Source organism: Triturus cristatus, chromosome 6 (genome assembly GCF_964204655.1).
Source record: "Triturus cristatus chromosome 6, aTriCri1.1, whole genome shotgun sequence".
Taxonomy (NCBI): domain Eukaryota; kingdom Metazoa; phylum Chordata; class Amphibia; order Caudata; family Salamandridae; genus Triturus; species Triturus cristatus.
In genome coordinates, this window is record NC_140589.1 from 564,593,272 (window position 1) to 564,606,905 (window position 13,634).

The following is a 13,634-nucleotide window of genomic DNA, read 5'->3' on the forward strand; positions in this document are numbered from 1 at the left end:
CCGCCTGTATATTTGGCAAATACATGGATTTTCTAACTGGAAATGGATGTGACCGTGGCTAAGGATGTCGGACATTAAAAAAGGCCATGTTTCCATGTGGCAACTGTGGTGCCACTCCGTGCCCTAAACCCACCAGTTGGTGGTGTGTAATGCTTTGAGGTGCCTTGCTGCCCATCACTGCCTGCACTAGGGATAGACAGGGTCAAGTCCACCAACTCCTTTCTGTGCCCCCTGCGTGCGGGGACAGGCCGCTTGGCATAGAGAGCCTTGGAAGTCTCCCTGTTAGTGGCTCTATGAGGCCTAATACCTGGTGGAGCCCTTGGGTTCTCTCAAAGGGTCTTTCCTGCAAGGGATGGTGCCAGATCCCGCCTCGCATTTCAAGCACAATGGGGTGCCTCACACACCTCGCCATGCTGCCTCTCTTTAGAGACCAGCTCGTGTGGGAACCAACTTACTGGAACATGGCAGATATGAGCGCACTCCAGCACGTTTGCAGTAGCCAATCAGATATAAGCGGTTCACTGGCACTTATTCCAGTGTCCATTACTTCACAACCTGTGTCATCCTTCTTGAAGGAGGTGCAAAGTTGGCTCCCCTGAAGCCTCCAAATATGTGGCCTACCTTGTGTTCAGCCACCAGTGTATATACTGCAGTCCTTTAACTCCCACGTGAACACACGCATATATCTGTACGGAAGGCAGCCCTACCGCAAGGTGTACTTGTTGGGTTTTGGCAACAATGCAGGGGAAAAGAGAGCCTCCAACACCCCACTGTTGGTCTACTAGGAATCCGTCGAGCAGGCATCAAAATAACCGCAAATGACTATCTTATGATGCACTTGTATGGTAGGCACAAGCGTACCTATTCAACACAATTATTGTAGTCTCAGTAATTGACCACTTTGCGTGAGCACAACATAAATTAGTTAGTTAGGATTCGTGATGACTCACCTGCAGTGCTCCAATATTTGAAAAACAATTAACCTAGGTAAATATTTTTGTCGCTGGGGATGGCACAACTGTATTTGGTTGAAGGTGGTCTTTTATAATAATTAAAAAAAAAAATTACAGTTCATTTACCACTTAGCTGGTTTTTGGCTTTGTGAAACTTGCATGTAAATCTTCTAAAGTAGATGCAATTACAAATCGATCCCAAAATGAAAAACGGTATGCAGGATACTATTAATTCACCCATGCCTGAGCCTAAAACAGGTACTAGGACACACGTGCCAAACAAGAATGCATTTATATATTGATTGGCAATAAAATAAAAGGATAATGAGGTTGGTGCAACACATTTTCTTCGTGTGTAAAATTTAAATTGCTATTGGAGTTTTTGCAAAATTATAGCAACACAGAAATAGGTTTCTTTAAAATATCAGGATCCAGGATCCAACTAGAGCTGTATATTTTTCTGTGTGCGTCAAATAAATGCTATTTGAAAGCCTTTCACCCCAGCCCGGTCCGAGTCTTTCTTTTCACAGGACAGGAGTAAAAAAAAAAAAAAAAAGAATTACGAAAGCTAATGGGTCAGCTATTGGCAAACAGCCTCTAGGCCTCTTGGCAATGTCAATGTTTTAAAAAAAAAAGTTTTTGTAAAAGGTTTATCGTTCAAAGACGGCCAACCATGCAGGTACTAGCTGACATCTTTGAATGATTTTGTAATCAAGTTTTGCAAAAACATTTAAAGATACCCGCTCGTGTGTAACCTTGCACACACATGGATGCCCATCTTGGCATGGGTTTAAAGCACATCAAAGATGGGCAGCTGTTCCTATGCATGCACAGACGAGCAGCCACTCTGGAATGAATTAAAACCTCATTTCAATGCATAGTGGTTGCAAGCAGTGTATGCGGGACATGATTCTCTCAAGCGGCATCGAGTGTTCGGTGCAGTTACTGGGGAGAGGTCAGGCCCATGTAAACTGAAACATAAAAAGAAAAAAGTTTTATTTGTTTAAAAAATTACACAGCAGTCCCTACCACTAAAATAGCCTAATTTCTCTATCGGATACCAATAGATGCCTATATGACTTTAATTCGTGCTATCCCCATGCACTGCTAATTACTTCCCATATTACATGACTCGTGACATCATTGATAACCTCACTAACATCTGAAATTACATCTTTAATGACAAGACCATGCATGAAAGGTGTGCAAGTTATAGTTATATCAGGGCACAAGTTATAATTACTAAAGAACACAACTTTGCCCTGCCTGGGTGGGAGCAGAGGGAAATGCTGCTCTCACTTGGGGGGAGCAAAGTTAAATAGCTGGCTCCCGGCAGCACCACTGTGAGTGCCGGCTTGGGAGCCGGGAGGGTCTTGCCGGCCTTTAAAGCCATTGTTAAAGCTACAGTATTTGTCACTCTAATATAGCCGTCTGAAATCATTGTGTTTTGGTACTGCCAGAATTCATGAAGGCCTGTGAAAACTCTTTACCTTAAGCATTGGACAGAACCTGGTGTTTGGCCGGATATTCAGCCCTGATGATCTGCACACCAACTTACTCAAGCCGTTTGCTCTAGCAACGTCTGACTGGGGCAGAGATATTCCAGGGGACCAAATTAAAAGTAGACCCCATTAAGAATCATAGCAATTTCAAACTTGAAAAGACAAACTACATACGTGTTATGCAAGTTAGGGGAGAATGCATGTATTCGTGCTTGCTTCAGACAATGTTTCTGGTAATATTAGAGAATCAGTAAGAATCCGCCAACTTCATATAAACCAGACAGACAAGGCCAAATAAAGAGCCCATACACTGATCTGTGAGACCAGCCCACCGTGCACTGCAGTGCAACCATGTTCAATAGCAGAAGGCCGAGCACTGCGCTGGTAACCCCAAAACCAAGCATGAAGCTGTGCTTCTGCCACTCACATGCTGATCTGACCGCAGTATTGCATCCAATAGGAACTCTGGCAGATGCATACACGCTCTTACCTGGAGCAGAGCCCTGCTTCAGTGCCTCTTTCTACATGATACTTTTTTGATAAACATAGTTTTGTTGATTTTTATGCCAAGAGTAAACATGTGACACACATTTGGCTCACCCATGAAAATTACTTTCAGCGATTGCAATGCACTGCCGTATAGTTGATATAACACATCATTGCAGTGCGGCAGTGACATTGACACTCCTGCCCCTAAGCCGTGTTCTACATGATGCTTAACAATGAATGTGGCAGCTGCATGCACAGCACTTTGTGTTGGAACGTGCAGTGTTTCTGCGAATCAGGTTTGCTTCTCACTGAGCTCGCTACTGTATAGTCATCGCAGTTACTATCAGAATGCAAGTAGATTTAAACAACAAAGTGTCTACCCTTCAGATGCAATGTGTCTCACTCTAGCAACGCGGGTAAAATAGTTGCTAAGAATGCCTCGTTCCTGCCCCGCTAATTGTTTGCTGGGGTTATGTATAGGGCACGCTACTGCCATGTTGGCAACTTTGCATTAGAGGTTTGCAAGAGGGAGTCTTGCATCCCTGGATATTTGGTGCTCCATGCATACTATTCTAGTGGGCCCACCTACTTCTCATGACTAGAAGAATCAGGAAATGACCACGAACCGCAAAGACAACTTTGTAAATCTCAGGCTGTTGTGCAGCGTGCTCAGTCTCTGCATCCAAAGTGCGGTGGTTTGTCAAAGGCCCAACATGAGATAAGAGCAGGCGAGAAAGAGTGAATTAAACAGGTATAATTGGAACACTTTTGAATTTGTCACCAAGATGCTTCTGGGTTTGAACATGCTCCTGAATCAGTTGTGTGCAATGACAGAGCAGGACTGACTTTCAATTGTGGATTCATGATTTCTCCTAGGTAGAAGACCTATGGCACAGGATTTTGAGTATTATTTGCAATCGGCTTTGCTTTAAAATGTACACATTTGTGGTGCCCCAGACACTGTTGCTGTTTCCGACCAGAGAACCATGGCAGAACCTTCCAGCAATGTTGAGAATATCACCATGGGGTTAAAGAGGTTAAAGTGTCAAGGTGTGTGATGCCCTTGTTTTTCGCAGTGCTCTATTTTGTATTGTTCTTTTTACTGAAAATGTCAATAAAAAGATTTGGAGAAAAAAAATCTACACAAAACAGCTTGTAAAAATATTCTTTTTTATGTTTCAGTGGAGCAGGTTCCTGTGGAGCCATTCTACATTCCATTATCTGAAGCGGAAGTGGTGCAGGAGGGAAGTGATGTTACAGTTGTTGCATGGGGCACACAGGTCAGTAGTGAAATAAATCATTTTCTGTGCAATAAGAATTTGCATGTCAATCATAGATTATTGGGTCTGAAATATATCTGACAATTACTAATACTGGTTTGTAGATTGATGATGCGCAATAACGTGTTCTCAGACTTTTCACTTTTAATCACTGCTGTCTCAAGAACTATTCATCATTATTGTCTCTGTCTAACGACCTTCAGCTACTCTCTGACCACATCTTTATTCTTTAAAAGGAGAAACTTGGAAACATATTGAGTCAAAAAATAGGGAAATGTCCCCTCCATCATGTAATCCAAGGTAGATTAAAACATTACTCCGTATCAGCTAGCTTGGTACTGGATCACCACTTCACGCTCCAGAAGCTGGGCACACCATGGTTCTAATGGGTATGGTGGTATGACGAGAGAGAATACCTGTCCGCTCCCCCTTCGCTAACCAGTTTTAGCTTTTCCTATTAGCCACAGCCAGCCCATTCTTAGACCTTACTTACTATTCTAGGTCTCGGATAACACATCCCAATCCTGAAGAAGGGTAATACTGATAGCCTTGCCACTCTTATGAATAAGCCTCACCACTCATATGAATACAGTAGAGTTAGCAACACTCTCTGCCATGATATATCCCTGTATGTGCCAGACTGGTTGTCTCCTATCACATTATAACGTTCTAGAAAGACCTGTAGTGTCACAGGTCCTAACTTGAAGAAATGTTTCTATATCATTGATGGTTGTAGGTCATATAAGGCATCCTAACAGTCCTTGTCGCACTTTAGGATTCTCCACCTTTGAATATACAGGTAAGGGTATATGCGCCAGTTTATAAGGGCGTATGCGCCTTTGGCCACACCAGTCTTTCCAATCACATTGTTTACAGGCTGAACGTATACGAGTCTCACTCACGTATTGCCCAGCCCCTTTCAGAAGGACATGGTGTGAAATGGGGATCAGCATTTCTAAAGGGCACTGAGGTGTGGTTTAAAAGACATGTACAGCTGTAAATAAAAGCTCTCATACCTTTAGAAGCCAAGCATTATAACATTCAAGGCAGAACATGTATTTAACTTGTTGAAAAACTGTCCTTTTGAAATGCACCAAGCAAGTGTACCCCTAGTTTAGAAATGTCATTTTGACTCATTCATAAAGTCAGCTACTCAATACGTGGAAAATATGCATGTGATTTACATCAGTAAAAATAGCTTCAATGTTTTGAATATTTCTTTTAGTCATAATATCTAGTTTTTTTTGGGAACTCGAGGTTAGGAGGCCTCTTTATGGCCTGCATTAGGATTATATATTAAAATATCCAGAGTGAATCACATGTTTACATGTATATATAAAACACGTTGCTACGTTTTTACATTACCCACCCATGACTATAGAGGACGAGATGAAGTTGCAAACATCCTTCTTATGATGAAGTGACCTACATGGACATTCTATGTGCTGATTTTTCCCGATGTTATTTTTATCAGGACTTGGTCCCTGCTTTCAAGGTTCAAGGGATGACCAGTGTCAAGCACTGGTTGGCATTACACTAAATTAATACGTTGCTTAGTTATTGACCTTACGTTAGAGTCAGTTATTTCATCCTAGGATCTTTCCCATGGACCACCATGCATTTAAAGCCATATTCGAGGGCACACTCGTCATCTGCCCTCTGCATGAAACTGCTGATATGACCTGGGCCTCATCCATAATTTGGTAGACCTGGCTCCTGCTGATTTAAGGTGTCATGCTCATACCGTCACCAGTGCCCTCCACATTACCACAAGGACTTCACACCTCACACTGGAGGGCTTTATGCCTCCACTAGCTAATGTTGGTTTTGCAGGGCAGGAACAAAGTCAGATTTTTATTTAGATTGATGTATCTAAATGTATCTGGTCGAGAAAAGCATTGCTTTGGTCTCATGAATCACATTTGATCACTCCTTGGTTTACGGACACCAACCAGTGGCTTGGGCAGTTGGAGACGTTTTATCTCAGTCTCTAGATTTCCAGGACATTTGCCACTAGCAGCAGTGCTAGAAGGTTAAGCTCTCTTACGACTTCTTGCAGATATGGATATATTGCATGTAATGATTTAGGGGCGTTCGGCGAAGAACTCCTACTGAGCTGATGATACCTAAAGCTGTATGTTAGTCAGCCTCTCAACAACACCCTCTCAGCTTTTCTGGATTGCCTCAAAGTCTTGAAAGGATTGAAGAGTGATATGTTGCTTGCTGCTAAAACTGAAATCCTATTCCTGGGCCCCTAGCACAGGCTGAACTCTCTCACCTACTGCCCTGGTATAGCTTCAGTCCACTCGAATCACTCCAGTATACCAAAGTGCTACAACCCTAGCAGTCCATTTGGAAAGTGGCATGAGTACCCAGGTTTACACCCTCACGAGCAGGACCTTCTTTCCACTGGCACCTTACCTTACAACCTGTTGTACATTGGTCTGACCATCACGTGACAGCAGTAGGACACCTTGTCAACACTAATGTGACTACACCAGTGCACTATATAAAGGTTTTCAAAAATGCATGCTTAGCTTCCTTAAGAAGCAGCTCATTATAGCCAAGAACTTCGTTTACGGCCTAAAAAAGGGGGGACCAGTCGCCCCAAATCCAAATAGTCTCAAATGGCTTCCAGTTAAAGAGATAATGTACATCAAAGTATTACAACTCGCCTTCAAATACCGGATTGGCTCAGCCCCTGCCACTAAGATGAAAACATCACTTGTACTCCTAAAAGGCCATCCTGGTCTGACAATCTTCTTGCCCTTCTTACATTATGCGTCAGTAGGGGCCTGATGTTTATTCAAGCCCTTAGATGAACTTTGAACTCTGCATCAGCCCTCATCATATCCTCATCACATTTAGAAAAAGGCCCTAAAAAACGTATTCACTTAGATGAACTGTGGTAGCATATTGGGAAAATATAACTAACTGAAAAAGATATAAGCAAATTCAGGGGTGTTAGTAATGGTCCTAATTTATCACAGTAATGCATTTGGCATGTGGTGATGAGTGTGTTCGTTGCAGTACCACATTAACTGCACTTGACTTTCGTGAGCAGAGGTGTGGGAAGGAATCACTATTTCATAATGGTCTGTGCCATACATTCAAAATAGTTCTCTGATCCAAAAACATATATGGATTTTACCCCCAAAAATATTACCATAAACCTTAAGGCCATTTTTATATCAAATCATGTTTTTGGTACCCTGTGTAGTCTTCAAATTTCCCTCTACCAGTGCTGAATTTGATCCGGTTATTACCCGTGGGGCCCACTGGCACCCATTTTTGAGGACCGGCACTTACTTTTCCTCATTAGATATTCCCCGAAAACAAAGAAAAGGAAAAACAAAGGGGAAGGAAAGAGAACAATGGAAAAACTGTTACAAAGAAAAAATGCAGGAATGTAAAAGAGTGAGATAAAGGGGCAGGCAGAGTCTGGTAAAATATTAAAGAGGGCTGAATTAAATTCAAAACTATGCTGAAATTTGGCGCACCAGCACTTAATAGCACCGGGCTGTGGGCTTCTAAGCACCAACTCTCATTCTATTACAAAATATGGCACTACCGGCAACCTTTTATTTTTATTTTTAACACACTTTATTAGTGACTGCTGTACGTCATGTGCTTACAACATATAACCATGCAAATACAGTCTTTTTGGTTTTTTCCCCTCAGGTGTCATTCATCTCCTCAAACGTTTGTATCAATCCAATGTCTCCCATCTTGCATTAGAGGGGGGTCCTACATATTGCATTATTAACCAAAAATAGTGCGTTTATTGTTTCAACCCCCAACTTGTCCCCATCCCCCCCTCTTATCCCACCCTAGCCCTCTCCTGGTCAGTCGAGCTGTCGATGCGTTGGCAATAACAAGGAAGTAATTATGAGAGCTATTGCATCGGGGGTATCGCGTACTGGTCCGAGTCACAACCTTCCTACTCCTCAAGTCGTCCCGGCCCAAATAAACTCACCCTGATTGTTTTACGATGGTGTAATGTCCGGTGTGGGGGCCAGGTCCATTGCTTCCAGTGCTATTAGCGTGGCCTCCCATTCTAGGGAGATATGTCGCTTCCTCAGCCCTCTCTCCTCCTCCCTCCTGATGGCAACCCCCTCCGCCCTGCCCCACTGCAGCATGTCAGCCTGCCATACCGTGACCGCTGGAGGATTTCCATCTCATAGTGATCACCCTAATTGTTAAAATGAGGGCGAGATCCACAAACCTGATCTGCGCCTTCTGGACTTTAGAGCGTTTGCGAAGGCCCACCAGACAATTCAGGGCATCGTCCGGGACCGGTAAGTGTGTTGCTGTAGCTAGGGAATGCCGTACCCCTTCCCAGTATTCCCGCAGTCGAGGGCAGGACTAGAGCATGTGGATAAATCCCGCCTCATCCTCTCTACATCTGGGGCAGCTATGGGGTGAGTCCGGGAACATAGGATGGAGTCGCTTCGGTGTGAGGGACGATCTGTGCAGCATCATCGTCTGTATGAGTTTAAGCCGCACATTGCGTGACACTTTTTTGGGATGCTCCAGAATGCATTTCCATGCATGGTCGGTGAGTTCCACCCCTGAGTCCGTCGTCCATTGCTCCCTAATGGAGGTGAGAGCTGTTGCCGCGTGTGTTCGTACTCCAGTGTATAACCAACGCACTAAGTGTCTCCCAGGTCCCATATAATAGAGGAGGTGTACTAAGGCATGCTGCGGGGGCTCCGTCTACTGTGGGACCCAGGTAGCTCTGATGTAGTGTGTGGTAGCTGCATGTAAGAGATACATTCTTGGCGGCGCCCCCGTGACTTGTAGGAAGGTATGGTGGTCCATCAATGTGCCATCCCCAAACTACCGGCAACCCTTTTCCACACAGTGCCAACACTAACTACTCCCGCACATAAACCACCAGCGCAAATGAAGACTATAGCAATCACTCCCTTATGCTTAGTACTGCAGCCTCAAGCCGTTATCAACTATTGTTGTGTGTCTGGTCATAGGCAAGGTCCTGTAATGGGTGGGTATAGAACAGCTACAGTTGCCTGTATATTTGCATACCATTCCTGATTAATGCTAGTTGTGTTTTGATCACAAACAGGGGATGTAATCCACTTTAGTGAATATTATGAATAATATCAGATTACTTTGGTTGAAGACTATCTCTGGGGTCCTCGTCTTGTTGGACCTCTCTATGATGTTTAATCTAGCTTATTCCACTATCTCAGATTTGTCGTTGTGGATCAAAAGTAGCAGCATCTGACCAAGCGTGACTTTGGAACCATTTTTATTGCCACTGAAATTTCTTTCTATAATTGGCATATTTGGTCTTCTTTCTTTTACTCTTCTCCTTTAAAATCTATTTAAACTCCTCTTTCAGTTTCTGACCTGGTAAAGGGCAATTGTTCCCACAGTATGTTGATGATACTCTGGCATTAGTGAATGCGAGAGCAATACAATGTACTCATGGAATGACTTCCAAAGGTACAGCATTGAATGCGGAGGGGCTTGCTGGAGCTTACTAGTGCAAAACAGACCCTATAATTTAATGTTCGAGGCATATGAGCTGTAGATCACATACTTTTGCAGAGATCGCCATCTGGTGTTGGGCTCGGATGTTTGCACTTTGTTATTGTAAAAGTCTTTGTAGTCACGCGATAGGTGACTCCTCCTTTGGTTAGTAGGGCGCATGGGCATCGACTCCATCTCCAGATTGTTTTTTTCTGCCATTGGGTTTGGATGTAATTTGCTGGGCTCCGGGTTGACGTTGTTTCGATTCCCCTTTGACGCGCAACAGTTCTCACCACTCGACGGTATTGTTGCTTTCGCGATCTCTCAACGCGTATCCAGTTCCAAAGACATTTTCGAGTCCGGTCGTGGACGTGGGCCGTAGGGCCGTTCGGTGCCATCAACCAGCATATGGAAAGGACTCCATTCAAAAAATGCAAGTGTGGGGCTAAATTCCCACACACAGATCTCCACGAGGTCTGCAACCTTTGTCTCTCCTGAACATGAGAGTCGATACTGCCAGGATTGTGACTCTTTCAGGTCCAACAAGACTATACGTGTTCGCCGGGCTCGACTACACGAAATGTCCAGATCAACCGTTTCGGTGCCGGACAACATCTTCGAGGTAGGCCCCGACGATCCAGAACCAGAGACAGGGGATGAACAAGCCGACGAATCAGACTCAGAAGACCAGTCGATCACTCCAGGTCAACGGAGTGGGAGTGCTGCCGTCAACGTCCCTGCCCTGAAAAAACAAAATATTCAAAAAGGACAAGGGAACCCAAAAGGTAATCGAGGGCCTTGGGTAGTAGTCCACTACAAAAAACAGTGGTCCTCAAATGATTTGAATAGGGATGAAAATAAATATAGTCCAGAATCGGTACTATATTAAGGGTGTCCAGCCGGACAACCAATTTAATTCTTCAATAAAACAATGCAGATATACAACAACAAAATACTTGTGGGACACAGTCCTGTATCCGCTAAGAACAATGACATTTACAAAACTCACAAAGACATTTCAGGCAAGACAAAGGAGCTTATTTACATTATCCAATGTTTTAAGCTTTTTCAAAACAGCAATTGCACTTTTTTACGCAATGGATTGATATACATGCTGTTTTAACTAAGGTCGACTACGTTTCGATCCTGTTAAGAGGATACTAGGATCATCATCAGGACAGTGATACGTACAGGCCTGATTGTTAAAGAAATTGCGTGTGCAATGCCTCGGAGGTGTAAACCGCGCTACAAGCGTCAAGGGTGAGATCCGGCGGTGAAAACAGGATTACGGGTATGAACGTGAAAAACTGGAATAGAAGGAACTGGGAGTAAAGACCACTTATTGACAATCCAACGAAGTTAGTGGCTCAGGTCCGTGAAAACGTGACAATGCATGGAATAAGACCAGGTCCTCTGATACAGTTGGCCGAGTGACCGGCTAACTGTATCAGTGGACCTCCGAAGCGTTGCACACGCTGTGCATACGGACTCCTTACTACGGCAATTTCTTTAACAATCAGGCCTGTACATATCACTGTCCTGATGATGATCCTAGTATCCTCTGTTTTTTGTAACCGAAAAAACAAAAGGCTCCGGTAACACCTTCACCTTCAGATCTGGGTCGACACTGTGACACTACTTCAGAAGCCCCGCCTCCGGGCCCGGCTCCGAAGCCCACAAAGTCTTCAGGCAGCTCGGGATTGAGCCAGCCACACCACGGTGCCGAAAAAGTATCTTCGACACCGAAACATAAACCCAAGGTACCATCCTCACCAGAATCTTCGGCACCGAAAGTGAAACCCTAGGTACCAGACTCTTCGGCACTGAAGCAAATTCAACCCAAGCCTTCGGATCCGAAAAAACAGCCTAAATCTTCGGAGTCGAAAACTCCACCTAAGCATAAGGACATAGAAACCCCTCCTAAAGCTAAAGAAGACAGGCCAAAGCACCACTTGGAGCCCAAGTCCTCGGCGCCGAAAAAAGACAACGGATCCAAGGAACTTTTCCACCCAGAACCACCGGACGCTAGGCAAAAAAACACTCCATATTGACCCCATTACCGGCCAGGTCACATCTATACCACCTAAGAAGAGGAAATTGGACACCTCAGAAACACCTGAGATACCCTCCAAGAAAAAAGATTCATCTACCTCACTTATGAGGCCTTTCTCTCCCCCTCCACAGCTTCCAAGCATTATACTCTCTCCAGCACACTCTCCAGTGCATCCTCTTTCACCTACACCACAAGAGGATGATGAGGATTTAGGGTGTGTGGATGAAGATATAGACCCACCTCATGATAATACAGATACTGATGAGGACACCCACAGTATTCCACCTCATGACTTTTGGGACAATTATAATGTCCCATATGTACCTGAGCCCGATTTATATCCCTCCGACCATCCCCTCCAGATGACAATATAGGGTTTGCGCAACTAATAAATAGAGCTGCACAATACCATGGGGTTGAACTCCATTCCGACCCTATGGAGGAGGATTTTTTATTAGAGACATTCTTGCAGCCTCAAAAAACAACAAATACTCTCCCTGTGCTCAAAGGGATGATTAAACAATCCTGTGGTTGCATTGGACGTGGTTGCAGGAAGTCCATAATTTATCTCCTCACCCAAGATGGCGCCCTTATCTGGCTTGCTTTCTAGTTGTTTCACGGGATATCGGTCAGACCAACCGGAAGTCCCCCCCCCCCCCCCCCCCCTGCCACCGGCCGGGCGCGGGTACTTAGACGCTTGTTCCCGGTATCAGCACACACTGCCCGGACCGGTTGCGTGAGGGTAGGACTTCCGCCACCCGTATTCCAGAGGAACCGTGAGTAAATAACAACCCCCGCGTCTCTGAGCATTTCAACCTGGAACGTGCTCAGGCTCCTTACACTACCGGCACCCTCCCGTGATTGTGTGATGGCCTTCGGATGGTGCGGTGTTATTTTAGTATTGTTGCCGCTAGCGCTGCTTCCTGGTTAACACTCCGTGCAGAACTCACGCTGGGGTGGCAACCGTTCCCTAGTTTTCCCGCCTATCATACCGTGCTTCCATCTTACAGCACGGGCTGTTTATACCCTTTCTAGTTTCTTGGGTATGCGTCGGTGTCGGGGTCCCGTTATGCCTGCTGGTTACAGACCTGGCCTCACCTCGGTGAGTGTAGGGTGTGCTCGCTGGCACCATGACTGGGGCCCCCGCCACGTTTCCCAGTCTCTGGGCATTTTAAACATTTGGTGTGTCTCCTATTGGAGCACCAGCATAACTGCATTTAGAGATGCATACAGGGTAGTTCATCTGGGCACCCTGATCCATTGTGTGACTTCCTTGCCTCCGGGCTATTGCACCTGGGGTTTGTTGTACTTCTCCAATCTTCACACTTTATCTGTGTCTCTTCTTATTTCACTAGGACACTACACCTTAGTGTCTACACCAGCCGGTACTGATGCCGTGCATCCTTGACCCTAATGGGGTGAGTTTTTATGATGATTGCTCTGCTTAGCTGCCCTATTTTATTGTTTTCAACATACTGTACCATTTAAGAGACCGGTACCGACATCACGCATGCCACCAGTCACTTATGTTTAGCATGCGTGAACTGCATCACGATCACTGTGTGATGCACTTGTTTCCGTCTCAGAACCAGAATGCAGTGACATGTATCTTTAATGTTGTTATTCTGTTTTTACTTTGCAGGTTGTGTTTTTAGATCTACAGGTACCAAATTTTTCTACTTCACTTCATTAATGACCACCACCAAAAAGTGTAGGTAGATCCTATTTGGTCCTGACGAATTGCCATCTAATAGATTAATGGGCAAGAAACATGTTGACCTTCTGACAAACGCATAAACTTCACATCCTTAGAGTGGAGATATGCGCTTTGTTTTACTTTTAACTAGGGTAGGGGCCACGT

The 13,634-nt window shown here is 44.6% G+C and overlaps 1 protein-coding gene across 2 annotated transcripts in view; it reads left to right on the plus strand.

The window, feature by feature from the left end:
- The window catches only part of BCKDHB (branched chain keto acid dehydrogenase E1 subunit beta), a 1,118,926-nt gene that overhangs the window by 403,086 nt on the left and 702,206 nt on the right, over positions 1–13,634 (plus strand). For both annotated transcript variants that reach the window (XM_085611011.1, XM_085611012.1), the window contains exon 7: positions 4,127–4,224. In XM_085611011.1, coding sequence (XP_085467137.1) covers positions 4,127–4,224 — 98 coding nt within the window. The remainder of the gene's footprint in view (positions 1–4,126; positions 4,225–13,634) is intronic.